Raw genomic sequence first — 27,787 nt, 5'->3', positions numbered from 1 at the left:
CTTATCCTTAGTCACCTCCTGAACCACCGCCTGTGAATCCTCCACCAAAATATATTGGTGGTTTCCATACACTCATGGAAAGAGCAGACAAGCGTTTTCAACTTCATATCACCACGAAAGTCAGACTGTTTCCTATAAGATTTGAAAGAGCAATCCAGGAAAATGGTGAAAGCAATCCTCACAGTGTGTATGGGAGAAAGAATTGAAAGTAATAATCACCGGCCACAGTTACTGCGGTTCTACCAAGAATCAACATGAAATCTAAACCCCACGAGGATTTGCCAACATATCTGATGGCAAATTCAAAGCCAGATTCTGTCATCACCCATGCTGCCCAGCGCCACTCTAAAAACCCGTCTAGTCCAATTTCATCATCACCTGACTTGATAAATTGGTAAATGGTTCTCCCTAATGTCTGGTATGATTGTACGTGCAACAAATGTATTAGCTATCTTGGGAAGATATGACTGCCAAATATGGGCCAACATTGCACATATCTAGATCTTTTGCCCGACAGAGGAAGCAGCAAAGATTCTGCATGATGGTTAATGTTCGGCATTGGAGATCATAGGCTGTACCATGGACATCGCGTCACTAGATTTCCGACAGCTCACAGGATCGGCAGAGCTTGGACAACAAGGATGGCTTTAAGGTCACAACGTTTAAGCCTGAGGTCCAAACCAAGATCTTAGATATGCTTTACAACTACAACACCTTGTTTGGCAAACATGTCTGAGACCTTTGAGAGGAGTGAGCAGTAGAGGTACCTATTTCTGTTAGGGAGGATACCAGAGATACCAATCATATCTTCCCTACCAGCAGCCCTTTTGGTCTACCTTCCAGCAGCACCAGTCCCACCGAACTCCACCAGTAGCTGCTTACTCTAATCCGACCTCAAAACAAAAGCAAACCGCTTCAGCTCGAGATACTGGCAGGAAGCAGTGACAATGTTGTAGTACTGGTTACTTCTACTACTACACCTTGGGATATCAGAATATTGGCATCAATGCTGAAAAATCACAATGGACAAATGGGTCCTAGATCTTGTAACATTAGGCCTTACCCTGGATTTCATCTGGATTCCACCCAAAATACCTCCAAAACAAGCACCTACAGCCCATCTCCATAGAAAAGGTTCCACACACTCAAAAATAAATTTGTTTCTATTTTAGTTTTTCCTGGTCAAGAAGAAATCCGGAGAATGGCACCCCATTCTGGATCTCTAGAAACTGAACAAGTACACGATAAAGCTATTTTTTCGTATGGTCACTCTCCAGGAAAACTTGCAAATTATAAATCGCAGAGATTTCATGACCAGTCTGGATTTGCAGGATGCTTATTTCCATGTCCTTATCCATCCACAATACTGAAAATTTCTCAGATTCACAGTAGCAGACAGTCCGTATCAGTTAAAAATGCTCCCATTTGGTCTTGGGTCAGTCCCCCAGATTTTCACAAAATGTCTCGCCCAGTGGCTGCTCTCTTGCGACTAAAAGGTCCTCTGATATTTCTGTACATCGACAACTTTCTACTAAGTGCCATCTGCCAGGCAAGTGTTGGAAGCTACTGTTGTATAGCCATTTTTAGTAATGTCCCTAGGCATGTTATTTGAGCCTCCAGGCCTGCCGCTTGTGCCCTTTAGCCCAGTTACATTTTATTTTGTTTCATTTTTATTATTTTAGCATAAGGCACATTCTTGGTGCAGTTTGATTCTCTTTATCTCATTCTTCCTTCGCCTAGGAAAGCATTTCACTTTGTGCTTTCCTCAAGGCTGCAGCGAGTTAGTGTATTCTGTGTCTCCAGTATTCCCAAAAATATATATCTCCTTGCGTAGGAACACTTATTCATAACATCAGCTGTTTTATTATAGAAACGCTTCTCTGTTTCATGCATGTTAGAGGGAGATTCCACCCAGATGAACACAACAGCATGCTATTGACTTTGCTACAACTATTTGCTTAGACTACTGGTTCAGTGGCCCCCCATGGAGATGGTGTCTCTATAGACAAGAGGCTTCCTTGCTCAGGTACGGGGAATGTGTTCCGGGGGGAATCCTGAAGGGCGGATTAGGGCTTATGCTGTGCTCTAACATAGCTTAGGTAGGAATCACAGATTTAAGGCATAGTTACAATATGTTGGGACTTTTCCTATCTTTACTATTTTGTTTCTGCCGTGTTTCATCATTCTAATTATTGCAATTCATGTCATTTTATCTAAGATGCAGCTGCTTCAATAAATCTTATTGAACCACAAATGTAACTGAGAAAAGGATAAGATCCCATACACTACAATTTCCCTGAGAAGTCATTCTTGTCATGTGCCCGGTTACCACAATCATCCCTGCTTTTGGGCTGAGATGAGGCACTGCTAGCTGTCCGGAAATGGATTAGGCAGACAGTTGTCACATGGTGTGGGATTGGACTCCGTTCCCCACAATTCAGGTGATACTGCCACCGAAATCCAGCAGATGTTTCAATTACAAGGACTAACTATCAGTTATCAAAAATCTCTCCTTCAGCGAGGATACATCTTCTGGGAGCAACTCTAGATACGCTAGATGAGAAAGTATTAATGTTTGCAGGCAAAGGAAACTCATGACACAGGCTTGAACTCTAGCAAAAGCAAAGTCCGTTTCTATTGGTCTACTGAAATGTCTTCTCGGCATGTCATCAGCTATTATCATGCATTGTGCTTGTCTAAGAATAAGATCTTTTCAGGAGGAACTTGATGCGCAATGGTTCCTTCCTTGGTGGGTAAACTGTCAATATCATCAGGGGTAACTGTCTCCAGTGCTCGAACCGGTCATTAAAGCGGACGCTTCTCTAGAAGGCTGAGAAGCTCAGTTGCAAGACCTTCAGATAAGAGACAAATGGAGTATAGTGCAATCGGCAGCACACATACATTTCCTGGAACTCTGAGCAATCTCACTTGCCCTCCAGGCTTTCTTACCAAGGATAAAGGGATCCTCCTTGTTGGAAATGGCCCTTTTTGCAGAGTTATCCCCAAATGTTTTGCCTTCTTCCTCCTCTTTTTTTTGTGATCTGTTTTTGCTGGTTTGTCTCCGCGCACTTTACCACTGCAGATCAATGCTAAAGTGCAAGTGTTCCCTGTGTAAATTGTATTGATGATTGGTTTATCCTTGATTGGCATATTTGATTTACTAGTAAGTCCCAAGTAAAGTGTGCTATGTGTACCCAGGGCCTGTAAATCAAATGCTGCTAGTGGGCCTGCAGCACTGTTTGTGCCAGCCACAGTAATAGCCCTGTAAACATGTCCGACCTGCCTTTGCAGTGTGTGTAGTTTTGCACTGCCAATTCGACCTGGCAAGTGTACCCATTTGCCAGGCCTAGACATTCCCTTTTACTACATGTAAGTCAACCGTAGGGTAGGCCATAGGTAGCCCCATGGGCTGGTTGCAGTGTATTTAAAAATTAGGACATGTACTGATAGGGAAATTCTGCCAAATTCGTTTTCACTATTGGAAGGCCTATCTCTCCCATAGGTTAACATGGGGATTGCCAATAAATATCTTAAGTGCAGTTTCCCATTCGGAGCAGATGGAGCTCTGGAGTTTGGGGTTTCTGAACCCGAAATCTAATAATGCATCTTTGGAAGAGTTGTTTTTTTAGATTCTTCTTGAAAATTCTGCTTTCAGAAAGTGGTGATTTTCTTGCTTAACCATTCTGCACCTCTGCCTGCCTGTGGAATCCATGTCTAGGTCAGACTGACAGTTGGGCTGTTTGTGAATTCCCTCTTAAAAGTGACACAAAAGGAGCTGAGATGTGTCCTGCATAACCTGATGAGTCTTCCTGGGCTAGTGTGGGGAGGGAGAAGTTGACTCTTGCACCTTAAAGGGCTGTGACTCTCCTCACACAGTGCAGCCTCCAAGGCAGGGACTTGTGATCAACAGAGACTTTCCTTTGAAGTTAGCCTACTCCAAAGGCAGAAATGAGTATAAGTAGTGGACCCAAAACACCAGACTTTAAGAACACTTCTGGATCAAGTACAACCTCGGTCAAGAGCTGGAGAAGGCCTACTGCCCCTTTTGCTGTGAGTGCTTTGCTTGGCTAGCCTGCAGTTGCTGCTTCTGCCTTAAAGAGGACAGAGACTGTACTTTGCTGTGTGTCCTGCTTGTGAATTTTCTCCAAGTGCTTGAAGTAGAGCTTGCCTCCTGTTGGAAGTCTCAGTGATATCAAATACATCTAATAGAGACGTATAGTCTCCTCCCCTCCCCCCCCCCCCCCAAAAAAAAGGCGTCAGACTGGATACGGAGATTTATTTTCGAGCAATACCCTTGCGCGTCGGTAAGTGGCGTCGGTCGACTCCGCAGACGTCGTGGTCGCCATGATGACGTCTGAGTAGTACATAGACTCCGCCCTCGCGCATTGAAGTCAGTTCTTTCCTTTCCGTGCCACGCGCTGATCCGGAGAGAGCTACCCTGGCGCCATTGGCCCCCACCAAACAACCCAAAATTTCTGTCCCAACACCCCACGCCTGAGAGCCTTGTTATCCAGGCTTCCTCTTCTTCAGGTGCGTTCCCTTCCGCACCCCCAAATAGGGAATCCAAAAGGCTGGAACAATTTGGCAAGAAGTTTTTTCTTCCTCCAGCCTCGCACTGCGGTCTGTGAACACTGCATGTCTTTTGGGCCGTTATACACACTCCCTATGGGATACAGTTGCGCAAGTCCTGCCACAGATACCCGAGGAGGCCCGTGCTATCGTCTCCCAAGCAGTGAAAGATGGGAGAGATGCAGCAAAGTTCACTATCAGTTGTGGGCTGGATACGACCGACTCTGTGGGCAGATCGGTTGCAAAGACAGTAGCATAATGGCACCACCCCTGGTTACGCACTTCTGGCTTCTTGGGGGATGTCCAACAGTCACTCATGGACATGCCCTTTGATGGCACCCGTCTCTTCGGAGACAAAGCAGACTCGGCCTTGGAGAGATTCAAGGATTCCCGGGGTATGGCTCGGTCCCTTGGTCCTTCCTCCGCCACTCGCCCACCACAGTCCGCTTTTTGTCCCTTTCATGGACACGGAAGGGGTGCCCTGTTGCGACCTCAACCAAGCCACTGTGCCACGCACGCTGGCCAGCCTATTCGTGACCGAGGACACAGAATCCCACGTGGCTTTGGGACAGGGAAACAGAGGTCTGTCCAGTCCACCTCTGCCCCCACTGCAGTCTCCAAACCCGCCTAGTCCGTCCCCTCACTTCCACCCAGTTGGTGGCAGGATCCACCATTACCTGCCCCACTGGGAACATATCTCCACGGACGGGTGGGTTTTGCAGATCATTCGAAAGGTTTACTCCTTCCCTTAGGAATCTGCACCACCACACATGCCACCATCCTTCCATCATCTTTCGGAGGATCATTTGGTGCTTCTCCGCCAGGAAGTCGCGGCTCTCTTGGCCAAGGGAGCAATAGAAAGGGTCCCTGTGCCAGAAGTAGGTTGTGGTCGTTGTTCCCGCTACTTTCTGATGCCCAAGAAGGACAAGTGCTTACGTCCTATCCTAGACCTTTGGGACCTGAACTACTTCCTCAAGAAGGAGAAATTCAAAATGCTCACCCTGGCTCAGGCTCCATCTGCCTTAGACCCAGGAGACTGGATGGTAGCGTTTGACTTGCAGGACACTTATTTCCACCCCCCCCCCATCCTGCCTGCCCACAGACGTTACCTACGATTCGTGGTAGGTCACGAGCACTTTCAGTTTACCATGCTCCCTTTCGGCCTTACCAGCGCCCCTCAGGTGTTCACGAGAGTGATGGCGGTGGTTGCAGCTCATGTGTGCAGGTTAGGGGTTTCAATCTTCCCCTACCTCGACGACTGGCTGTTGAAGGCACCTTCGCTCCAGAAAGTCGTCTCCCACCTTCAGACTACGGCAAACCTCCTGCATGAGCTGGGGTTCACTATAAACATGCCGAAGTCCCACCTGACTCCCTCTCAGACGCTCCCTTTCATTGGAGCTGTTCTGGTTACAGTGCAATTTCGGACTTATCATCCCGGCTAGCGAGTCCAAGACATTCAGGCTATGATTCTGATCTTTCAGCCTCGGTCTTGGGTTTCGGTGAGACTAACTCTGAGGCTGCTGGGCCTCATGGCCTCCTGCATCCTGCTAGTAACACATGCCAGATGGCATATGCGGGCTCTGCAGTGGGACTTGAAGTTCCAGTGGCCGCAGCATCAGGGAAACCTCTCCGAAATGGTCTAGCTCTCGGAGGGGACTACGAAAGACCTGCAGTGGTGGCTTTCGAATCCAAATTGGGTCAACAGCAGATCCCTCTCTCTTCCCCAACCAGATCTCTCTGTAGTGACAGATGCGTCACTTCTGGGTTGAGGCGGCTAAATGGGAGAGGCGGAGATCAGAGGCCTCTGGTCTTTGGCGGAGTCGGTGCTCCACATAAATATGCTGCAGCTTCGGGCGATCAGGCTTGCGTTGAAAGCATTCCTTCCCTCTCTCAAACGGAAAGTGGTGCAGGTGTTCATAGATAACACTACCGCCATGTGGTACTCCAACAAACAAGGCAGGGTAGGGTCCTGGACCCTTTGTCAGGAGGCACTATGCCTCTGGACATGGCTTGAACATCAGGGCATTACCCTGATGGTTCAACATCTGGCGGGCTCTCAATGCTAGAGCAGACCAACTCAGCCGCTGACGCACAGTCGATCACAAATGACGTCTCTATCCGGAGGTGGTGCAAAGTCTCTTTCTCAAGTGGGGAGAGCCTTGGTTAGATCTGTTCGCCTCTGCAGAGAATGCGCAATGTCAGCTGTTTTGCATGTTGGAGTTTCCAAGGCGGCACTCGCTCGGAGACGCTTTTCGTCTTGAGTGGAGCTCCTGCCTCCATTACGCCTTCCCGCCTATCCCTCTTCTGCCCAGAGTTCTCAAGAAAATCAAGTACGACCAGGCCCAAGTGATCTTGGTGGCTTCATACTGGGCTCGAAGAGTGTGGTATCCAGAGCTATTGAGCATGTCCATCGATCCTCCACTCAGACTACCTCTTCGAGCTGATCTTCTGTCGCAGCAGCAGGGGACGGTTCTCCACCCGAAGCTGTCCAACCTCCGCCTCCTTGCATGGAGATTGAGCGGCAACAGTTGATGGCATTTGTCCTTCCACCCGAAGTCTGCAATATTATCTTGGCAGCCAGGTGTCCCTCGACTAAAACTGTATATGCCTGTTGTTGGAATAAATTTGTGGCATGGTGTACCAACAAATCAGTTGATCCCCTTTCTGCCCCTCTGTCAGAGGTTCTTCTGTTCATTCTTTAGCCCAGCAGATCTCTGCTTTGGACACCCTTAAAGGGTATTTATCTGCCAATTCTGCCTTTCTTAGGCTACCTGATCAGCCCTTACTCTTTAAATCTCCTATTGAGAATAGGTTCTTAAAAGTGCTCACCCACTTATTTCCTCCCACACCATTTATCATGCCTCAGTGGGATCTTAATGTTGTACTTACTTATTTGATCTGTACCCACTTTGAGCCAATGCATAATTGTCCCCTGTGGCTCCTCACATTCAAAACTGTCTTTCTGGTTGCTATCACCTCTGCTTGCAGGGTGAGTGAGCTTCAGGCCCTTTTTTCAAAAGTCTCCATACTTGTCTGCACACCCTGGCAAAGTGGTGTTACACACTAGAGCTTCCTTCCTTCCTAAGGTGGTTACACCATTTCATGTAGGCCAGTCCATCACTTTGCTTACCTTCTACGCTCGCCCACTTCCTTCCCATGAGGAGGAGAGACTCCACCGTCTGGACCTTAAAAGAGCATTGGCGTTCTACCTCAATCGTACTAAAGATTTCTGGGTGGACGTTCAACTCTTTGTTGGCTATGTGGGTGCTAAGAAAGGGAACGCGGTGCAAATGCGTACCATTTCTCGATGGGTGCTTCTTTGCATCAAAACGTGCTACTCTTTGGCCAAGAAGCAACCTCCTGAAGGCTTGCGTGCTCATTCCACCAGAGCAACTGGGGCTTTCACTGCGTTAGCACACGGAGTTCCTGTCCTGGATATCTGTCAGGCAGCTACGTGGGCATCTCTGCACAAGTTTGCTAAGCATTACTGTCTGGATAGTCCGGTCCGTCGAGACCGCTACTTTGGTCATTAGGTCCTGCAGGACTTTCTGGTGTGATCTTGGTTCGCAGCCCACCACGAGGATGGCATTGCTTTGGGTATCTATTCTAAGGTAAGGAATCTGCAACTAGAAGTCTCTATCAGATGTACAAGTTACTTACCTTCTGTACGGAAATATCTGGTAGAGACATATTGTAGTTGCAGATTCCTTACCACCCACCAATCGTCACCGCTTGCGAACTGATTTATAGGGACAGGGATTCCCCCTTTCAGGTCCTTAGCTCTGGGGCACCAATCTCAGTGTTCTTATCGGCTCTGCACTCTGGCGTGGAAAGTTGTTAAAAGAAACTGATGTCTGTAAGGAAATGCCTCCTTGGCATGGTTACCCCCTGACTTTTTGCTTGATTATGATTGAAAGTGTGCTGGGACCCTGGTAACCAGGCCCCAGCACCAGTGTTCTTTCCCTAAACTGTACCTTTGCTTCCACAATTGGCACAGCCCTGGCACTCAGGTAAGTCCCTTGTAACTGTTACCCCTGGTACCAAGGACCCTGATGCCACGGAAGGTCTCTAAGGGCTGCAGCATGTCTTATGCCACCCTGGGGACCCCTCACTCAGCACATGCACACTGCTTCACAGCTTGTGTGTGCTGGTGGGGAGAAAAAGACTGTCGACATGGCACTCACCTCAGAGTGCTGTGCTAACCTCACACTGCCTGTGGCATAGGTAAGTCACCCCTCTAGCAGGCCTTACAGCCTTAAGGCAGGGTGCACTATACCACAGGTGAGGGCATATGTGCATGAGCACTCTGCCCCTACAGTGTCTAAGCAAAACCTTAGACATTGTAAGTGCAGGGTAGCCGTAAGTGTATATGGTCTGGGAGTTTGTCAAAAACGAACTCCACAGTTCGGTAATGGCTCCACTGAAATCTGGGAAGTTTGGTATCGAACGTCTCAGCACAATAAATGCACACTGATGCCAGTGTGGAATTTATTGTAAAATGCACCCAGAGGGCATCTTAGAGATGCCCCCTGAATATCAATCCAACTTCTAGGGTGGGGCTGACCAGTTTCTGCCAGCCTGCCACAACCAGATTAGTTGCTGGCCACATGGGGAGAGTGCCTTTGTCACTCTGTGGCCAGGAACAAAGCCTGTACTGGGTGGAGGTGCTTCACACCTCCCCCTGCAGGAACTAACACCTAGCGGTGAGCCTCAAGGGCTCACCCCTTTTGTTACAACACCCCAGGGCATCCTAGCTAGTGGAGATGCCCGCCCCTCCAGCCACCGCCCTCACTTTTGGTGGCAAGGCTGGAGGAGATAATGAGAAAAACAAGGAGGAGTCACCCACCAATCAGGATAGCCCTGAGCTGAGGTGACCCCTGCTTTTAAAAATCCTCCATCTTAGTTTTGGAGGATTCCCCCAATAGGATTAGGGATGTGCCCCCCTCCCCCCGAGGAGGCACAAAGGTGTAGCCACCCTCCTGGACAGTAGCCATTTGCTACTGCCCCCCAGACCTAAACACCCCCCTATTTAGGGGCACCCCAGAACCCAGGAAATCAGATTTCTGCAACCTGAACTAAAAAGGACTGCTGACTTACAACCCTGCAGAGACGACAGAAGACAACTGCTTTGGCCCCAGCCCTACGGGCCTGTCTCCTGACTCGAAAATCTGCAACCAGCGACGCATCCAACAGGAACCAGCAACCTGTGAAGCCTCAGAGGACTCCCCTGAAGCCCAGTACCAAGAAATCGCCGTAAGCAGCGGCTCTGCTCAACAACCAGCAACAAACTCGCAACTTTTCTACAACTTCAAAGACCTCACTCTTCCCTCCGGAAGCGTGAAACTTCACCCTCTGCACCCGACGTCCCTGGCTCGAGATTCAGAGAACCAACCCCACAGGGAGGACACCCTGGCTACTGCGACCCCGTGAGTAGCCTGAGACAACCCCCCCCCCCGGACTCCCACAGCGACGTCTGCAGAGAGAATCCAGAGGCCTGGGGGAAAATTCTAAGGTAAGGAATCTGCAACTAGAACGTCTCTACCAGATATTTCGTTACTGAAGGTAAGTAACTTGTACTTCAGCTTCATCTGCCTACAGCACTGGGAACTGTGTTTTTGTGCTACAACAGAAGAAAAACCCACCACGAAAGTCAACAGTGCTGCTGCCTGCGTTGTGACCTGATGCTGTTGCACAGAGCTGTGCCCCGCTTTGCACTGCAACCCTGGTTTCACTCCTACCTGATGCAGTCACTGAGCAGCTGTTTGCACCGTGACCTGTGGGCCCCACTCTCCGCATTGCCTTGCTCACAATGCAGCCTTGGTATCCCCGATTGACACCGCTGCTTGCACTGTTGCCTAAGGACCCCAGTTGTGAGCACAAGAAGCCCTGTCCCGCACCCCAGACTACCTTGGGCCTACCGATGACTGCGCTTCAGCAACAACAACGCTACCGCCTGCACAGTAACCTGGGGACACCGCACATCGCCCCGCTTCACACCACAGCTCTGGTCTCACCGACACTACAGGACGCTGTCACCGAGTCACTGCCGGCACTACATGTCACATCGTCCCGCTATGTACCTCAGCCCTGACACCATTGCCAGTGCTCCTGATTTTGTCATCAGCCCAGTGTTCGACCTGCAACACGTGTGACTTCAAGGACCCGACGGCCCCTGCACCCACCTCTGGAACAAACACCCGCCGATGCCAGCATTGCTGCACTCCGAATCTCATCACAAGGATCACATTGCCCTACTTTTCCAAGGTACTGTTTGCGGGTCTTCCCGATACCATACCTGGCCCGTGACCCAGTAGTCAGCTTGAACTGTTGGATTTGTTGTTCACGATGCCATAAGAGACCCAGATGGAGCTATCGACTTTAAGGAACTGTATTTTGTAAGTAATTCTTGCAAAATTCATTTCTTTATTACTGTTTGTCAGATTTTTCTCGTTTTGGTCTTTTTACAGAAATAAATATTGGCTATTTTGTCCTTCTGTAATGTTTTCAATGTTTTCACTGTTTTGCTGTGTAATGTGCAAATGCTTTACTCATTGCTTCTGAGAAAAGCCTGACTGCTCGTGCCAAGTTACCAAGGGGTTGAGCAAGGGGGTATGTAATTTGGGTATCTCCTTACCTTGACTGTAGTGAGGGTCTCTACTTTGACTGGGTGTAAACTGACTGCCAACTAGAGACCCCATTTCTAACACTCCTTATTAATATGATCTGACAACACAAGTATGCACTACCTCAAAAGGCACAAGATCTCGGATCCTGTTGCAAGAAGGATAGGAAATATGAAATGGGCATTGGCACATCGAGTGACGATAAGGGCTGAACACCTGGTGACGGTCAACACCAGTCTGGCAAATACTTTAAGCAGCGCAACTCAGTTGTCACAAACTAAAAACCGTATTCTAAGATGTGGCAAGCTACAACTGGAACATTTTTGCATCTCAGGAGAGCTAGGAATGCTGATTTTACACAAGTTGGGATCGTCAAAGTAGTGGGGGAATGTGTTTTCAAGAAGATGGTCAGGGATCTACATACGCTTATCCCCCGATCCCTCTTTTTCCAAGGCTTCTGAGGAAAATGGAGAGAACCATGCAGGCTAATAGTGATTGCTCTATGATGGCCCAGGCAACACTTGTTCAGAAACTTCTACTGTTATCCGAGGACGAATACATTAAACTGGAATCTCGAAAGGATTTATTGTCAATGAACTTCAATCAGTTTCTTCATCCGAACCAGATTTCCCTGCATCTATCAGCCTGGCTCCGGAACACCGTGAATTTCACCACCTGGATGTCTCCAGGGACTGCAGGAATATTCCTGCAAAAGCCAGAGCCGATATGACGAACAAAACCATTGCTTGAAATGAGAGCTCTTTTGTCTACGGTGCCAAAGTTAAAACTTTGATTCTATTCTATCACCTCCAGAACAGGTTTTGCCGTATCTGCTTTTTTCTGACCATATCTGTCCTAGTACATTCTTCTATGAAATTGTATTTGGCGGCTATATCAATTTAGGAGAACTTCAGGAGTGCCTTCTCTATGTTCTAACAGACTGATCACACAATTTATTAAATGTTTATGCAGGGCAGTTACTCCGATAAATCCAGCCCCACAATCCTGGGTTCTTAATTCTGTGTTGTCACAGCTAAGGAAGAGCCTTTTTTAAATTATCCACAGGGGAAAACTCAAATTTATAACCTGGAAATTGGCTGTGCTTCTAGCTCTCACTTCCGCAAGAAGAGTGAGCCAGCTTCAGGCATTCAAACTGTGGGAAGTTTTCTTGCAATTTTTAAAAATGAAACTGGAATTCTATGGGCCAATCCTAAGTTCATACCTAAAGTTCAAATTAATTTCTACTTCAATGAACCTCTGGTATTTGCTACTCCATACGAAATATCTCCCAGCTATGGACCAGATATGCATGGCATTTTGAAACCATAACAAGGGAGGTGCATTTCCAAGGCCAGCATAGCAAGATTGATCGCAACCTGCATTCATTTGTCCTTCAAAGGCCGGTATGACTTTGATGTAAAGGACTAAAAACGTGTTACTTAGCTGTAACTTTAGTTCTCAATTATTGGTATCTTTCATAGATTCACATGCGACCCACCCTTGTCCTCTAATAGGCTCTCCTTATTTTCAAGTCATCATTTTCCCCCTAATGCTTGTAAACCTTAGGAAAGACGCCTCTGCTGGGAGTGTTCTTGAGGGTGCTGTCACCAAATTGGCTAGCGTTTGGTTCTTTGTAAATTACATAAATGAGTTATAAAAATCTGTGTCCTTTGACATTGTGAGTTATGGAAATCTGCCTCCACTGCTTTAGAAGTTTACCATTGGACTTCTACCTAGACGATGGGGATGATTCAAGCTTGTGAATCTATGAAAGATGCCAATACTGGAGCACAAAAGGTACAGGTAAGTAACAAGTTTTTTAAATGTATTTTTATCTGTACATTTTTAAACAGTGCTCCAGGATCCGAAGGTTAAGTGGGACAGCTCTGTGCTTGTGACTGTTTCCTCTGTAGGAGAACTAGGTAGGATCACATGTAAGTATTTCTTGTTCTCTGTCCTATGGCTTGCTTAACGTTTGCTAACTTTTGTCTTCCCTTTACATCACTTGCGGTAATCTAAATGCATGCCCATGTAGTTTGTCTGGCTCAAGCCTTGGATCATAAACACAAAAAGTGTACACTGTTCCTGAAAAGAAAGGTCTAGGGAACCTGAATGCTCAGGAGCAAAAGCCCTCACGCATCACATTGGATGACAGGTATCATCATCGGGAATTGCTCCACATCAGGCCGGCACTGCAATGCCTGACGTGCTCCCAAAAAGGGGGCTGTCAGCCGTAATTGCTAGTGTGATGACTAGTGGAAGGAAACTAACCACCAGTCCAAAGGCAGGAGAGCAAAAAGGAATGGTTTAAAAATGGTTAATCATTCCCAACCTCCATCATAATTTTAATCACAAAAGGGAAATGAAGACCAAGGTTAAAAACAGAAAAGGGAAGTAGAAATTGAGTGTAATGCTCTACAACTTCCAAAATAAACATAGAGGGTCCCAAAAAGTGTGGTGCCTCTACCAAAAGGTTGACATGTTTCGCGTCTTGAGGTCCCGATGGATCAGTTGACGCTTCTTCAGGACCAGAAAATAGCTTCTCCAATGAACATTAGAAAAGAATAAAGCAATCACTTACATTAAGTAATTTGTTAAATGTCATCTAAAAACGGACGCCCAGCCCCAATTAGGAGAAGTGGCTCCATAGGAAGCGCGAGCCCAAGGACTGCACAGATATAGTCTATCTGGGGTCCTCCACGAAGGACCTACCCTCCGGTGCGCATTCCCGTCAAGCCTTGGATCCTCTAGTTCTGGCTTTCTCAGTGGCTGTCAGCATCTTTATAATCTTCCTTGTACCCTCTGCTTTGGCCCCTCTATCTCACAGGGCTGTGTTTCATCCACTTATATTTTATTTTTGTATTGCTTACCATAGGTTGAAAACTATACTGTGGTCTTCCTCCAAAGTGTAGAGTTTATAAGGGGAGGAGCAAGTCCTTGCAAGTAATTCACATAATTTGTCAAACAAGTTGACATCATGTAATGTTACTATGGGATGCACGGAATCCCTTTCGGGCAGCCAGACTCATCCTCTTGATCTTCATGCATATTGAAGCCATCTTGATTTTCTGACGTTCTGTGAACTGTGATTTATTGTAGTGTGGCAGTATGTTAGAACAATCTTCAGTGAGGCCCTTACAGGAATAAAAATATTTCGTTGTCTCCTATGCCTGCTGAGTGATATTTTTGTGCATAAATATAGCGATCTTTTTGAGCCATAAAAATATTGAGCTTCTTTCTCACAAACAGAGTCATATTTTGTTGATGTGATTTGCTTCCAGTGTTTTTATGTAGAATAGGTATGTATTTAACCTTTTTGCTTACTCCATTCTAAACATTTGGGTCGTGCCTTCCTTGAGGTGTAAATGCTTCCTTCATGGAAACATAACCAAACCTCATCTCATATTCCTCGTTGGAGGAAACAGGAAACATGAGCACTGGGATAGGGGGTACACCCTTCTGCTATTCATTAAAGGTTACCAGGTGTAAACCAGTGGTTACAGGTGAGTAATAAGGTCCATAGCATCTCCCTAACAGCTGTATACTACAGTATAATAAAATATTTAATACAAAATCTTTCCCAGCATTCTTTGGATCCTCTGTTTCTTTAGTTTCCCCACAGCCTATTCCTGTAACTGTAGTTATTCCTGAATTATCTCTTACCCTTTTGCTTGCAGTTATCTGATTATTTTTTTGTTTTTTGTTTCCATGGTCTGGGCAGTCTGTCGTCGATGATTGGCTTGATATTTACAAGCAGGACCGGGAGGCAGGACTTCTGGATTTGATCAATTTCATCATGCAGGCATGTGGATGCAAAGGTGAGAAAAGCAGTTGTTAATAGGGACATTGGCAGTGCTGCACAGATGAGAATCCTCATAGAATGCACATAGACTGTACTTGCCCACGCTTTTGAGATTGTTCTCTCTCTTTCTGGTTAACACCCTCCTGAAGTGTAGTTTCTATTATTCTGCTGTTCTGCTCTTCCATCTTCACTTAAGAATTGCCTTCATGGCATATAGGGAAAAAAAACAATTTTCTATCTTGTTTGGCTGTCCATTGTAGCCATTCACTTTATTCTGAGGGCCCACTGAGTACCTATTCTTTACCAACCATCAGTCAGTTGCTGTTTTTTTTAAATACTTTTTTGCTGCAAGGCACAGGGAATGCTGCCTTCTGACTTTCTATGACCATTAATTAAAAGAAAAACAAAAGACATCTCTCTTAAGCGCACGCTGCTAAAGACCGCTTGAAGTAATGATGCCGGTGCAACATTTTCTTCTCTGTGGAGGTTTCTCACAAGATGTTTTGGGATTAGTCCACTTGGGAATTTTATTTCCATCTGTGCAGCAGGCAAGCCAAGATCACACAGGATGTTTTTTTTGTTGATGTTGAAGGTAAACTGTTCCACAGGAGACAGTCAGCTCTAGCATAATTCCACACCTCACATCTGGGTATTGTGATTCTGAATAGCCCATGCAACAGATATCTGCATCAGTCTGATATAGGTTTGGTTGCACCTCGTCACAATTTAAGTTCTTCATTGTACCATTACGAACAAAAGCTCTCCAAGCCCTGCAAGTTCCTTTTTGTTGGCAAAGTGTCCCGCTCTATTGGATCCTCCTTGATTTTTATTAGGGTGTTAGAGAGGAGTGTTCCTATCTTAGAATGCCACGATTGCCTCATACAAAACCAGTATTGACCAGGCTTACAAGTTAAAGGTCTAGAAATGTAAATATTCCCTGATCCAGACTCCTTCTGCCAAAGGTAATTTACAGCTCTCTTTAGGGTCCTCTAACACATAGATACTACATTTGCATGGATTGAATTGATTACATTTTAACTGTTAGTTGACGCAGTTCACTTCTCTGGCCAGTTAGCTGAAATTGCACTATTCTCTGGGACTAAAAGGATTTCTCATTCGCATCATAAGGTGCCTTACAAAACACAATATTATGGATTAATAGCTGAGGGTCCAGCAGTCTGATATTGGTACCTTTTTTTCTCTTGCTATTTGTCAACTAGTACAATAATTTGGATTTCATCCTAAGAAGCAAAGTGATATTGTGACATCTTTAGGTTCTTTGTGGTAAGAGCTTGAGCATTGAAAATACAACTGTTGCACCACCATCCCTTTTGACTGATACTGTTAACAAGCAGCTGTCCAATAGACTTATAGCTGCAAATTGCTTACCTTTGAATTCTACTCAGGCGTCAGACTGGATCCAGAAGATGTTCGTGAGCAGTATCCCTGCGCGCCATTAGGTGGAGTTGTTTGGCTCAGTTGTTGGTGTTGTCAGCACCAGATATGATGTCACAAGTCTTATATAGGCACCACCCAGGAGTGCTGATGCCAGTTCTTTTCTTTCCATGGCAGCAAAGCCTGCTCTGTAGAGAGCTCCCCATCAGTAATTTTTAGTTTTTTGTTGTTCAGTTCAAGTTTCTCTCCTGGTGCATTGAGGATGTCTTCTAGAAAGACAGGATTTAATCCCTGCGGATCCTTCCATGGGGCGGTGTCCATGACTGATCTGCACCTCGTGCTTCTTTTGTGTCTGTAGCGCGAGCATGCCCAAGTGATGCACTGAGTGCCAGGCTATGCATCTAAAGGCTTTTGAGGGAGCTGTCCCTGAAGCTTATTGTGGCCCAGTGCTAGACTCTGCACAAGTCGACATCCTGTCTGACAGGAAGGTCCCACGATCGGTCACGGAGTCCCAATCCGCCATCCCTCTCCAAGTCCTCAGGGCGATTGGGTAAGTCGAAGCACAAAAATAAAATCAGAGATTTTGAAGTACTTTTCGACTTCAATTGGTCTGTTTGCTGATGAGATGAGGTAGTGTTGACATGCTAGGGCTTGTTCTGGGCAGCCTGTGCCAGGGCCTACTCTGCGCCTCCCAGACTTTCCAGAAGCTGGAAGGACCCCTGCCCAACTACGTGAGTTCTATGAGACCATGTGCCTAATTTTTGGGCAGACGGACACCACTGGAGTGCCTTTGGATACTGTGGAGTTAAAGGGGGTCCCTTCGGATTCTGCACCAGTGACTTCGGCCTCTGCACTGAAGGGGCTCCCCTGCATCCAGAATGACGCTGGTCTTACCACCTCGGTCTTCTGAAACACTGGTCCTGGTGCAGCGCTCTCAGCTCTGTCTGGGCCCATGGGCATCATAATCCACATTGTAATCCCCGACTGTGACACAGATCCATATAGATGTCGTACAACTCCAACTTTGGTGCCGGCAGAAGCCGCGCCTACTCGTTTCTGGTCCTGATCTTTTACTATGGGCTAGGCTTCAGGAATGAATGGGAGGGGTCTCTGAACTCTTCAGAATGCCAGCCCTATGAAGCAATGTACTAGTGTGAAGACTTCAGTGCGACCAGCAGACTGGACACTTCTCCAGATACTGTCATGCTTTCTGTCCCTATCGTGGCTATGGAGGAGGGAGCTTCTTACACAATGGTGGCGAGGAGAGCAGCTGAGGTCCTGGACAGTCAACTGCCCTCTGGCTGTCAAGAGTAATCTCTTAGGTGCTGCATCTGGGAGCTTCCACCTCAACCTCTGTTCCCATTCAGTGAGGCCCTCACTGACATGCTACTGGGTACCTGGTGCAAACCCAACATAGGGGCTCCTGTGAACAGGTTGAATACCCTCCGCCATCACCAAGCATCTGGGAATCAAAGTTTCTTGATGCAACACCCCACCCCTCAGAGCTTGGTGGTCCATGCCTCTGCCTCTCGGGGTGCATGTTCTTCACCACCCCCACCCGACAGGGAATCCAATAGCTTGGACTCACTTGGAAAGGTGGTGTTTTCTTCTGCCTTCATTGGCAGTGAACACTTCATGCCTTTTGGGCAGTTATTTTGACATGTTGTGAGATAGGTTTGTGAAGATGTAGCCACAGGTCCCGGAGGAGGCCCGGGGTGTACTTTCAAGCTTTTGCCAATGGGAGACGCAGTTAAGTTCACAATTTGTTGCTGACTGGATGCAACCAACTTGCTAGGCAGAGAGGTTTCTTCGACAGTGGCCCTGAGGCGTCGGGTCTGACTGAGGATGTCTGGCTTTGTAGGGGATGTCTCAGCTTTTTTGATTGATATGCCTTTTGATGGCAACTATATCTCCGGAGACAAGGCGGACTCTGCACTTAAGAGTTTTGAGGATTCTTAAGCTACAGCCAGGTCCATGGACCTTGCGGTCTCCCCCGTCCACCTCAGTCTGCCTTTCGTGGCTGTGGAAAGGGGCTCCACCGCTTCCATTCTGGGCCAGTGTCGGAAATTACTATCTTTCTTGGAATTTTCCCCCCTTCTTACATGTATGTCAGTATGTTTTTGCCTGTCTCACTGGGATCCTGCTAGCCAAGACCCCAGTGCTCACAGGTTGTGGCCTGAATGTGTATTCCTGTGTAGTGCCTAACTGTCACTGAGGCTCTGCTAATCAGAACCTCAGTGCTCATGCTCTCTCTGCCTTTACATTTGTCACTATAGGCTAGTGACCACTTGTACCAATTTCAATTGGCATACTGGAACACCCTTATAATTCCCTAGTATATGGTACCTAGGTACCCAGGTTATTGGGGTTCCAGGAGATCCATATGGGCTGCAGCATTTCTTTTGCCACCCATGGGGAGCTCAGACTAACCTTTACACAGGACTGCCATTGCAGCCTGAGTGAAATAACGCACGTTATTTTACAACCATTTTCACTGGACTTGAGTAACTTTTATAAGTCACCTATATGTCTAACCTTCACTTTCTGAAGGTTAGGTGTAAAGTTACTAAGTGTGAGGGCACCCTTGCACTATCAAAGGTGCCCCCACATAGTTCATGTCCATTTCCCCAGACTTTGTGAGTGCAAGTACACCATTACATGTGCGCACTACATATAGGTCAATACCTATATGTAGCTTCACAATGGTAACTCAGATTATGGCCATGTAACATGTCTAAGATCATGGAATTGTCCCCCCCCCCATTCCGAATCTGGTATTAGGGAGCCAATTCCATGCATCCCGGGGGCTCCACTATTGGCCCCTGGTACTGCCAAACCAGCTCTCTGGGGTTTTCTCTGCAGCTACCACTGCTGCCACCCCACAGACAGGGTTCTGCCCTCCTGGGGTCTGGGCAGCCCAGTCCCATGAAGGCAGAACAAAGCATTTCCTCTGAGAGCAGGGTGTTACACTCTCTCTCTTTGGGAATAGGTGTTAAAGCCTGGGAAGGGGTAGCCTCCCCCAGCCTCTGGAAATGCTTTGAAGGGCACAGATGGTGCCCTCCTTGCATAAGCCAGTCTCCACTGGTTTAGTGAACCCCCTAGTCCCTGCTCTGGTGCGAAACTGGACAAAGGAAAGGGGAGTGACCACTCCCCTGTCCATCACCACCCCAGGGGTGGTGCCCAGAGCTCCTCCAGTGTGTTTCAGACCTCTTTAATCTTGTTTTCAGAGGTGTGAGGGCACTCTGGAGCCCTCTGAGTGGCCAGTGCCAGCTGGTGACATCAGAGACCCCTCCTGATAGGTGCTTACCTGACTAGGTGGCCGATCCTCATCTGAGGGCTATTTAGGGTCTCTCCAGGGGGCTTTTCACCAGATTATGACTTGCAAGAATCCAGCAGGACTCCTCTGCACTTCTCTCTTCGACTTCTGCCAAGGATCGACCGCTGACTGCTCCAGGACGCCTGCAAAACTGCAACAAAGTAGCCAGAAGACTACCAGTGCCATTGTAGCACCTAATCCTGTCGGCTTTCTCGACTGTTTCCTGGTGGTGCATGATCTGGGGGCTGTGTGCCTTCACCCTGCACTGGAAGCCACGAAGAAATCTCCCGTGGTTCGACTGAATCTTCCTGCTGTTCCAGCAGGCACCAAACTTCAGCATCACTGGTACTCTGGGTCCCCTCTCATCCTGACAAGCGTGGCCCCTGGAACACAGGTGGTGGACCCAAGTGACCCAGACTGTCCAGTGGTCCAACTGTCCAAATTTGGAGGAGGTAAGTCCTTGCCTCACTTCCCCAGACAGTAATCCTGTGCACCATGTGATTTGCAGCTACAAGGGCTTCTGTGCACATTTCTAAGAAGTACCTGCATGCACAGGCAAGCCTAGGTCCCCAGCACTCCTTAGCTCCCTGAGTTGATCTCCGGAGTCGTGGGACCTCTCTTTGCAGTGTTGAGAAGACTGCTGTGTTCAGACTTCTTGAACCCGTGTTCAGGGACTTCTGCTGGTTCTTCCTTCCTGTCCGAGGGCTCTCTACGTTGCTGAGGGCTCCCCTCTGTCTCCTCTCCCAAGTGGCGACATCCTGGTCCTGCCTGGGCCCGGGCAGCACCCTTTTTCTCCAACCACGACTCTTGCAGCTAGCAAGGCATATTTGCGGTATTTTGCCAAAGAAACAACTCTGCATCTGCACAAAGAAGAACTTCCTACCTCCTTCCGTTGTTGCAAAACGTGCAGCTTCTTTCAACCGGAGGCAGCCATTTTGCACCTTCCTCTGGGGTTTAGTGGGCTCCTGCCCCCCCCCTGGACACTTGCATGACTCTTGGACTTGGTCGCCTTCCTTTGCAGGTATTCAGGTCCAGGAATCCGTCTTCAGAAATGTAGAGAAAGACAAGGGGCAATAACACTTGTTTTGCTATTCTATGCTCCCCATTTCTCCCGATAAAAATGGTACCTCACTTGTGTGGGTAGGCCTAGTGCCTGTGACGGGAAATGCCCCAAAATACTAAGTGGACACCTCACATTTTCTCAAGGAAAACAGAGGTGTTTTTTGCAAAGTGCCTACCTGTGGATTTTGGCCTCTAGTTCAGCCGGCACCTAGGGGAAATCTACCAACCCTGTGCATTTCTGTAAACTAGAGACCTAGGGGAATCCAAGACACAGTGACTTGTGGGGCTCTCACCAAGTTCTGTTACCCAGAATCCTTTGCAAATCTCAAAATTTGGCTAAAAAAACACTTTTTCCTCACATTTCGGTGACAGAAAGTTCTGGAATCTGAGAGGAGCCACAAATTTCCTTCCACCCAGTGTTCCCCCAAGTCTCCCGATAAAAAATGGTACCTCACTTGTGTGGGTAGGCCTTGTGCTCGCAACAGGATATGCCCCAAAACACTATCTGGACACATCAAAAGTATCAAATAGAAAACTACCTGTCTTTGCAGGGGGCACCTGCATTTTTGGTCCTGGGCTCAGCAGCCATCTAGGAAAACCTACCAAACCCAGACATTTCTAAAAACTAGACACCCGAGGGAGTCAAGGGAGGTGTGACTTGTGTGGATCCCCTGATGTTTTCTTACCCAGAGTCATCAGCAAACCTCAAATTTAGCTAAAAACAATCATATTTTTCCAACATTTCTGTGTGGGATCACTGCACCAAGACAAATTTCCTACCACCCAATGTTCCCCTCAGTCTCCCGGTAAAAATGATACCTCACTTGTATAGGTGGGCCAAGTGTTTGCGACAGGGAAGAGCCAAAAACACGTCGAAATTGAGGGGAACCAAAGTGGGTCCAAAAGGGCAGTTTGAAAAAAAAAAACTTAGGCTGACAAGAGCAGCAGACATTTTATCGGTATAGATGAGACAATGCTGTGTGGTAGGAATTTTGTGGATTCCTGCAGATTCCGAAAGGTTCCATCACAAAAATGTGGTAAAAATGTGTGCTTTCCAGTAAAGTTGCAGGTTTGCAGGGCATTGTGGGTAAGGAAATGGTGCGGGTGCATGTGAAGCACACCATCCTGGAATCAACTAGATGTTTAGTTTTCAGATGTGTCTAGGTCTTGTGGATTTTTCTACATGGCAGTGTCCCAAAGTAAAAAGAAAAGTGCAGCCCTCACCATTTCAGGTGGGGCGATTTTGAGAGTTACCAAGCTCTCACGGCCCAAATGTAAAACAAAAATAATCACATGCCCTCTTGCTTGCCATGGGATAAGATGTTTTAGTGTGTCGGGGAGAGCTAAAAGACTGTTAGCCCCTTCAGTTCAGGTGGGGGCATAACCAGGCCCATACTGGTTGGTAGCCACCACCCCACTATTTTATTTTATTGTTATTCCCTGGCATCTAGTAGAACTTCTGTCCCCCCGGGGTGTGGATCGGGGGTAATTGCCCAATCTGCCCACTGGTGGGCTGAACAAATTTGGCCCCATTTATTTGGGGTGGGGGTATGACCTGGTCAGGGATCCGGCATAGCTAATATACCAGTACCTACACCAACAACCTGGACCTCTGTGATAAACATCTCAAAATGATGTCCAAGACTCTTTTAAAGCTGGTCCGTCCCTGGTCTGCTGGATATTGTGGTGCACTTCCTGACTCTGACGCTTGTGGTAGTACTATACTCCACTGGCCGCCCTGACAAGAAGAGCAGACATATTAACCTCAGTTGGAAGATGTGTGGCACTTCGGCTGCAGAGATGTCGGTGCAGGAGATGTGAGCACCAAAGTGTTTTTGGGCCCTTATGATCGATACCTCTGTGATTTGTTGGAGTTTTACAGAAAAACTTCACAAAGAAGACTGACATGATTTCCATGAAGTTCGATCTAGCAGCCCTTGGATACTGTCATATACATTCCTCAGGTTGGACTACCTGCATGAGACTCACTGGTCTTAAGCTAGAAGATCAGCAAGGGATCCTAATGTAAAAAAATGTTATCTATTTGGTTTGCATGCCGACAAAATTGGCGCACATGAAATAGCAGTTGCACACTCTAAACAAGATGGACTTGAAAACAAATGAGTACAGAAGGTGCTGCAGGTTTCAGCAGGGGTGGCGGGGGCTGTGTGGAGAAACACATCACTATTTAGTCACTTTAAAAGATGGTGAACATCTTACTAGAGGAACATGCAGTGGAGGAGGGTCCTCATTGCCAAAAATAAATAATTTACTCCCATTTCTTTCGGAGTCAAAAGAAATGTCCATATCAAGTTTTTAGACTCATACTCTACCTCAGAGAGGCACATGGATAAGGGGAAATTAATTTGTTGACCTTAAACCAACACTTTTGAGGTCCTTATGCTTGAGTGCCGGACTGGTCAGCCAAGAAGTCACCGAAGCGCAAGGTGTGAGCAGTGTAGGACTCTGGGTGAAGGCTGTGTATGAACTCTGCGAAGATCGATGCGCTTAGGCCCGCATCTCCTTCTGGGGCACTCCAGAAAGCAGCAGTAACCACAGGAGAGGTAGCACTGTCACAAATTGTAAGTGGGTGAGCAGTGCAAGCGAGGTGGGCTGGGTGGCACCATATCAGAGGAAACAGGAGCAAAGATCAGGGAAAGAACATCCTGAGCAGCATATTGCTCCTGCAAGAGGTCGTGGACTAGGTGGGGAAAATATAGTTTGTAGTGTCATTCCGGTCATGGATTAGAACCCACACACCCCCCACCCCCACCCTCTGCCCCACCGGATAAGACACAACCTGCTGTTGCAGTGAGGCTGAGGCCAAAAGCATGGGACTGCAGTGTTACAGAACCTCCACTTAAAAATTATCTGTTAAGGCACCGGCCAGTAAGAGCTAATTTGAAGCGATAGGGAGTCCTCTCCCCACCCCTACCCCCCCCCATCCCCTGCCCCCACCCCATAAATGCTCTTAATGTGATACCATAAGGGGTTGTGGAGAAGGTTTAGGCCAGTGTGCTACATTAAGTAAAAAGGAGGTGGGCACTAACCAGAAGGGTGGGAGAAGTCTGGAACGGACCAGGATCACACCTTCATTAAGATCTCTTTTCAAATTGCATGAAAAAGTAAGAGGGGAGGTAAAAAAAAAAAAAAGAATGCAGGCCTGGTGAAGCATTAGTTCCGCCAAAGAGACTGGGCCTGGGATTGGGACTTTTGAATCAGTAAATAGATTTCAAGTGTTTGCCTATGATATCTGTGAACCTTGACATGGTTGAAATCAGAGAAGCCTCTTTTATCTCCCTGGTGCATGAAACACAAGCTAGTCTTACAGAACTTGCTCAAGAAACTAACAGATGAGGTTAGAGGAACATTTGTAGTCCCAGAAAAAAGTAAGAAAAAAATCAAGGAGTTGTGTGAGGCTATGGATACAAAAATCGATGCCCTGACCGGATCAGAAAAATGGAGACCAAGGTGGAAGAACTGAATAGGGCGGTGGAGTTGAATCGTAAGGAATTATAGAATTTTAAAATAGGCGAGAATGATATATGTGGAAAATTTGAGATCCTAGAGAATAATTTTAGGCAAAATACGTTGAGTCGTAAATGAACCGGAAGGGTTGGAAGAAGACAACGTTAAAAGCTTTGTGATAGACCTGATAAAGGAGCTTCAGGGAACACTACAAATTCTCTTTTTCCTTTTCTAAATCACAGGATGTGGGAGCATATGGGAGAAACTGAATAAATAAGCTGGTCCTTATTTGTAGTTTGAGACTTCAAAGGTTCACTTGGGTGCCCAGATGAGCCCAATTCTTACATAATGAATTATGGCTAAATTTGTGTCAACTCCATTAAGGCTTCTCTCATGGAATGTGAAAGGTCTGAGGGTTCACAGCAGGAGGCTTAGAATATTTGATACTAGCAAGTGAGGAAGTGATTCTCTTACAGGAGACTCCTTTATTGGAGGCAGAGTGGGAGGACATATTGAAAACACAATTGTTTTGATCAGTGTTTGCACAGATCAATTAAGTTGTATTATGGGGACTGTGATTCTTTTTAAGAAAACAGCGCGGGCCACATTGGGCGATATGACAACTAACCACAAGGGAAGGTGGCTAATTTTAAAAGCAAAAATTAATGGTATTTGGCTGGCTTCTGTGGGATTTTATGGCCCCAATCTATACGACCCAATTCCACTACAAGATTTATATAATAATTTTTGGAGGTAAATCTTCCAATTATCTTAGGGGATAAATTTAACATATTAATTGACCCAATTTTAGACAAGTCATCTAGGAGACCAACTGTAAACTCCCCTAAAATGAGAGCAGTAGTGGGTCAGATATTGGCTTGGTTGACATTTGGAGATCAAAGGGAGGAGCGGGTCAGAGGTTTTCTTTTCACAATAAAAAATATGGACACTCCTCACTAATTGATTACTTCTTAGGAGCCAAAGCATTAAAAGGGAATGTGGTTTGAACTCCCTGAACATCTCTGACCATTCTGCCGTTGGGTTACATCTTAACTTGAACAAATCTCAGGTTTCCACTAGCATAAGTGAACGTGCACTTTTGCAAGAACATCAAGCTATAGATAATTTGAAACATGACATTAAGGAATATTTTCAATTAAATCAAGTAATGGCTCCTTACACATATGGGATGCCTATAAGTCTTTTGTTAGAGGTAGACTAATTAGCCTGGTGGCTTATTTCAGAAAGGTGGGAAAGGGAAAAATAAGGCACTTCAAACACACCATTTCCCATTTACAAAGCCATCTTGACCTCAATATGAATAAGGAGGCAGTGGAGTTAGAAGAGAAGATTAAGGGAGTCATGGCTGACATAGCAGATTATTTGAGATTACATTATATAAAAATGGGTGGCAAGTAAAATGGCTCATTACGAATATGGGGAGGTATGTAGCAAGCGACTATTTTGGAAGTTGAAAGTGGGGCAGTCCGGAAATACTATTGGGGCTATTTATAATAGGGAGCTGGAGCAGGCCTTTGTCACTTTATTCCAAACCCTGTACACAGATGATTGTCAAGCACTTGAGGATCCGATAGAGAAGTACTTGGATGAAGCTGTGGCCCCCTCTTTACAAGATGAGTCAAGGCAACCTTTGGCAGCAAAGATACCGAAGGAGGAAGTATTTGACGCTTAAAATTTGTTAAATTCTTTTTTTTTTTTAAAGGGGAAGGTGGAAGCCCCTGACACTCTAGTAAACTAATTGTACGTTGTATTAAAATCATATTTGGTGCCAGTCTTGGTAGAGGTGATGAACTATGTCTCTCGGAAAGGGGGAAAGGCGCCAAAGTCTTGGGACGAGGCAACTATAAGCTTAATATTAAAGCTAGATAAAGATCCAAAACATTGTGAGTTGTATACACCAATTACTCTCCTGAACACAGACTATAAGGTCTATACCCAGAATCTGCCTAAGCGACTGGAAAAGATATTAAGGTTTTTAATCTCTACAGATCAGAAGGGTTTAATCAAGGGGGAGGAAGGTATGAGTTGACTCACAACCTTTTGGGGCTATTGACCTGGCTATTAAGAATAACCTCCTGCTGGTGGTACTCACTTTCGACACAGCAAAGACTTTTGGTAGTCGATTGGTCCTTTTTGTATAGCGTAATCTGGCGATGTAATTTGGTGAAGTTTTTCTCCAGAGCAATTAGGGTATCTAAAAGAAACCGTTAGCCAGGGTTCCGTTAATGGTAGCCTGTCTGAGCAATTTACATCAGAAGGGGGACAAGTCAGGAGTGCCTACTTTCTCCCCTTCTCTTCAACCTTTATATAGAGCCATTTGCCAATAAAATCGGGTCGTATCAGGGCATTGTCCCTTTTGAGTATTGAAGGTGGGAGAAGAAGGTGGCCTTATATGCCGACAATTTGATGATTAACACTAAAGACTTGGAAACCTCACTCCAATGATTCTTAGCACATTAGAAGGCTTTGGTAGACTGTCAGGTTACAGTGTTAATCAACAAAAGACCGAAATAATGCTATGGAATATTAAGCACAGTAGTCCCCTGGTAAACAAGAGATCAGATACCTTGGGGTCCAAGTGACGATGGACCTGGATAAAATAGCATTCACTAATTTTAACAAAGTTGCAATTGTGTCCAGAAAAACGCTCAAGGTTTTTCGTGGGTTTTCATTGTCTTTTTTTGGGTAGATCTAACATCTTGAAAATGTAGTTTCTTCCAAAATTCACTTTTCTGATTAATGCAATAGCTCTGTAATTTAAAGCAGTCTGGATAAGGAAGTTTCATGGGAGTCACATTGTTTTATCTGGACTTTAGGAGGGGCAAGAAGTGCACAGCTGAAGCTTTGCAGGAAAAAGGAGCAGGGAGGAATAGGAAGCCCTGACGTTCACAGATATTGTCTGGCTTTTCAACAAAAATACATGAGGCCTCCTTCTGAATAGGTTCACCTTCACTCCCCTATTAAGTGCTTTTACAAATAATTTATCTAACAAGTAGGATCATTTCCTATACAAATTCGGCTGTCAAAAGTAAAAAAAGTCTAAACATTTTAGAAGCAGCATGTAGAACCTGGTACTGTCAGGCGGACATTGGGAATATCTTATTACAGCAGTTTGCCCCAATTTGGGATTTGCCAGGAACCCCGGATTGTCATGAAGATAAGCTGGCTATTCCATTGAGGGAGAACAGGCTTAATAACACAGTGGTATTAGATGCTGGTAGATCCAGGGGAGGAAGAGTGCAGCTTGCCGATGGAGATCTGGGTGAAGGGACCTACCATCTAGGGATGTCATGAATTTATGGCATATATCAAAGTTTGTAACTCTGCACCATTAAGACGAAACCATCTTTTCATGATACACAGAACATATTGGACACTGAAAAAACTGCTGAACATGAGTGGGTGAGGAGAGAAGAGGTGCCCTTAGTTTGATGAAGGAGCAGATGATGTCCCTATATTCTGGCATTGTCCCGTGATCCAGCTCTTTTGGTAATAGGTTGGTAAAGTGGTGGGCATAGAAGCAGAGGTAAA

The 27,787-nt window shown here is 46.3% G+C and overlaps 1 protein-coding gene across 1 annotated transcript in view; it reads left to right on the top strand.

Moving 5' to 3' along the window:
- LOC138267072 (cohesin subunit SA-2-like) overlaps positions 1 to 27,787 on the top strand; it is a 1,140,873-nt gene that overhangs the window by 190,277 nt on the left and 922,809 nt on the right. Inside the window, exon 2 of the mRNA XM_069215920.1 lies at positions 14,914 to 15,010. Within this exon, the coding sequence (XP_069072021.1) occupies positions 14,914 to 15,010 (97 nt within the window). The remainder of the gene's footprint in view (positions 1 to 14,913; positions 15,011 to 27,787) is intronic.

The sequence above is a fragment of the Pleurodeles waltl genome, chromosome 12 (genome assembly GCF_031143425.1).
Source record: "Pleurodeles waltl isolate 20211129_DDA chromosome 12, aPleWal1.hap1.20221129, whole genome shotgun sequence".
Lineage (NCBI taxonomy): Eukaryota > Metazoa > Chordata > Amphibia > Caudata > Salamandridae > Pleurodeles > Pleurodeles waltl.
Note: the sequence above shows the minus strand (reverse complement) of the source record. Positions and strands in the feature narration are given on the sequence as shown.